Source organism: Eschrichtius robustus, chromosome 11 (assembly GCF_028021215.1).
Source record: "Eschrichtius robustus isolate mEscRob2 chromosome 11, mEscRob2.pri, whole genome shotgun sequence".
In the NCBI taxonomy this organism is placed as follows: domain Eukaryota; kingdom Metazoa; phylum Chordata; class Mammalia; order Artiodactyla; family Eschrichtiidae; genus Eschrichtius; species Eschrichtius robustus.
In genome coordinates this window covers 60,410,579-60,413,684 of record NC_090834.1, presented here as the reverse complement: position 1 = coordinate 60,413,684, position 3,106 = coordinate 60,410,579, and the positions used below count along the sequence as shown (strand labels likewise).

General features: G+C 42.0%; 1 protein-coding gene across 1 annotated transcript; it reads right to left on the bottom strand.

The window, feature by feature from the left end:
* Positions 1-688: 688 nt before the first annotated feature.
* LOC137772203 (olfactory receptor 2AT4-like) lies at positions 689-1,653 on the bottom strand. Its single transcript, XM_068556083.1, is given in 4 exon segments — positions 689-1,049; positions 1,051-1,108; positions 1,111-1,620; positions 1,623-1,653. Coding segments are annotated over 4 exon segments (960 nt in total).
* Positions 1,654-3,106: the final 1,453 nt, after the last annotated feature.

Here is a 3,106-nt window from a genome sequence, read left to right as displayed (position 1 = left end):
AATTGCTGAGTCAAAGGGTAAATGAGTATATACCTTTGGTGGGTATTGCAGTAGTGCTCTATCAATCTGCATCCTCACAAGCAATTTATGAGTTCTGATTGTCTATGTGCATATTGCCCAAATATCGTATTTTTGCTAATCAAATTATGTGAAAAATGGCATTTCAGTATAGTATAGTTTTAATTTATATTCTTTTTATACAGTATTTTAAGACAATAGACTGAATACATTTTCATTGTTTAAAGACATTGTATTTTTTTGGTAGTCTGTCTTTTCACATATTTTGCCTATATTGGACTGTTAGTCATTTTCTTCTAAAAATTTAGGAACTCGTTATCTATTTTGGATATTTGCCCTTTCCCCATGATGTAAGTCTTTTGTTTTTTGACTTTGCTTAAAAAGATTTTTTGCCATGCAGTGTTTTTTTTAGAAAAGGCTTCTTGAATTATGAAGTAGTGAAATTCTTATACAACAACTCAAAATATCATACAAAGATTAACATTATTCCATTGCACCAGGGGGAAAGCCCTGGACCAAAACATGACAACCACTGCTAAAGCTGACTACTCAACTGAATTTTCTTTTACCATTCTATATTCATTAATTTATTTATTCAAGAATATTTATTGAGTTCCTAATCTGTGCTGAGCACTGTTATTTGGTATCCTGAGAGCAGAATTAGCCACATCTAAAGGTCAAGGGCTCCTATCCCAGACTGGCTCTTGAGACATGTGATTTTGGTAATGGCTGCCTTGACATCCTTGTTTCTTAGAGTGTAAACGAGGGGATTGAGGATTGGTGTGAGAATAACATACGCTACATTGCCCATGATGTGGAAGTCGAGGGGCAGGTCAGCTCTATAGGCCACATAGGCTATGGCAATGGGTGAGTAGTAGGTGCCAACCATTAGGAGGTGAGAACTGCATGTGGAAAAGGCTTTTGAGCGTCCCTCTTGGGAGCTGATGTGAAGCACTGAGGCCAGGATGTGGGCACAGGAGAGAAGCACCAGGAGAAGGGGCAGGAAGGATACCACCATGGCAATGCAGAAATAAGGGTCTGGGCACGGTGTCAGAGCAGGAGGCCTGAACTATAGCCAGATGATCACAGAGCAGTGGTAGATGCGAGCAGTGTTGTCATATGCCATCTGGGAGGTCTTCACAACTGCTGGGATGGGCAGAAGGAGGGCAGTGAGCCAGGCACTGGCTACCAGTGCAGCATTGGTCTGTGGGGTCATGAGGACAGGGTAGTGCAGTGGGCGGCAGATAGCCACATAGTGGTCATAGGCCATGACCACCAGGATGAAGGCTTCAGAGCATGTCAAGCTTTGCAAGAGGTACATCTGCAATAAGCAGGAAGTAAAGCTGAGGAAGTGGTCCCCAAACAAGAATAGGGACAGCATCTTGGGGACAGTGGTTGTGGTGAAGAGGATGTCCAGGGCTGAGAGGTTGATCAGGAAGAAGTACATGGGTTTGTGGAGGCTGGGCTCTGCCACCACAGACACCAGGATCAGGATGTTACCCATGAGCATGAGAAGATAGAAGAGGAGAAAAATAAAAAACACAAGGAGGAAGAGGGATTCTGGCAGAGAGGGGATGCCCACCAGGTAGAAGACTGGTGAGCACCCACTGATCCATTACAGGTTGTAGCCTCCATAATGAGACAGCTGGATTTCTGGGGGATGGACAGCTGGAACGTCTGAACACAGGAATATCTGGAAACCATAGAAGCAAAGGATTCTGGAATGAGAATTTTATAATATTTACTCTCTAGTCAAAATATAAACATGATATTTACAGCCAGCACTTGCAGACTCATGGTAGGCTATGGTATTGACTTCTACCATGTGAACCCAAAACTTCTACCTCCTTTCTTTTGTCAAACATTAATTATTAATTAACTAATAACCTACCAAATGAAAGACATGATGCTATGTTCAGTTGATACAGTGATGAAAATGAAGAAGACAGGCAAAGTCCCTATCTTCTCTGAGTTTACATTTTACTAGGAAAATCAGACCTAAACAGTTGATTGTTGAATTATGATTGTGAAAATTTCTCTGGAAAGATTTCTGCTAGGCTTCGTCTTAGATTTCATTGTCTGGTTTGGGATGTCAGAGCTCTTAAATCAAGTCTTTAAACTCATGCCTCTACTTTTGCACTCATTCAAAGTTCCACCATGTTGCTTTGGGAGGGCTGCTTTCTCCAAGGTTCTTTGCAACATGTTATTGCTCACATAGTTATTAAGCTTATTTTTCTCTCGTATGCCTTTTTTTGAGGGGCGTGCTGCTCCACGCAGCTTGTGGGATCTTAGTTCCCCGACCAGGGATTGAACCCAGGCCCTTGGCAGTGAGAGCAGAGTCCTAACCACTGGACCGCCAGGGAATTCCCTCTTGTATGCCTTGAGTAGTGGTTCTTCCTGACTCCTTTTAAGCTAGGTGTCTGGACTTCCATTCCTGTTTAGGACATAATAGGTCACAGCAGCCCAACACTTCCACTGCAACAATTAGGCAAAACTGGATAAATACACAAATCACATTTTTTAGTGAATTGGAGAAACATGGGTGCAAGAAGGATCTGAAGAATTGGAACTCCAGGGAGTACTCCAAAGTGAACTCATAATCACAAATTGTTTTCTTCTCTGGGAATATGATTCTGAGATTATTCCCTCCCTGATTTTACTTCTAATAAAACATCTTTCATGCCATTGAATCGTAAAAATGCCAAACCTAGAAATGTCCAGCCAGTTTTTTTTCTTTGTAGACCAAAGGGGCAAGGGCTTGCCCAAGCTTAAGTTTTCATGTGGGGAGAAATTGGGGCAAAGATTTTCTCTTTCCTCCTCCATTTCTAAGATGATATTGAAAGCAACAATCATAAATTTCAATTTGTTCTTTGGTCTCTTAAGCCTGGAGGGTGGCCTGATTCCCCATTAGGGAGTGAAGGCTGGTAAAATGTCTTTCTAAAAGACACCCAGAACAGGCCACTCCACTATGAATGAAGGCTTCTTTGAAAGAAAAAGAAAAGTGTTTCAGAGGTTAGCCCCCATTGTCCAGACAGGAAAGCAAAACTCCTGCGCCTCAACTTAAAAGAGTAAACCCTCAGCTGACCAA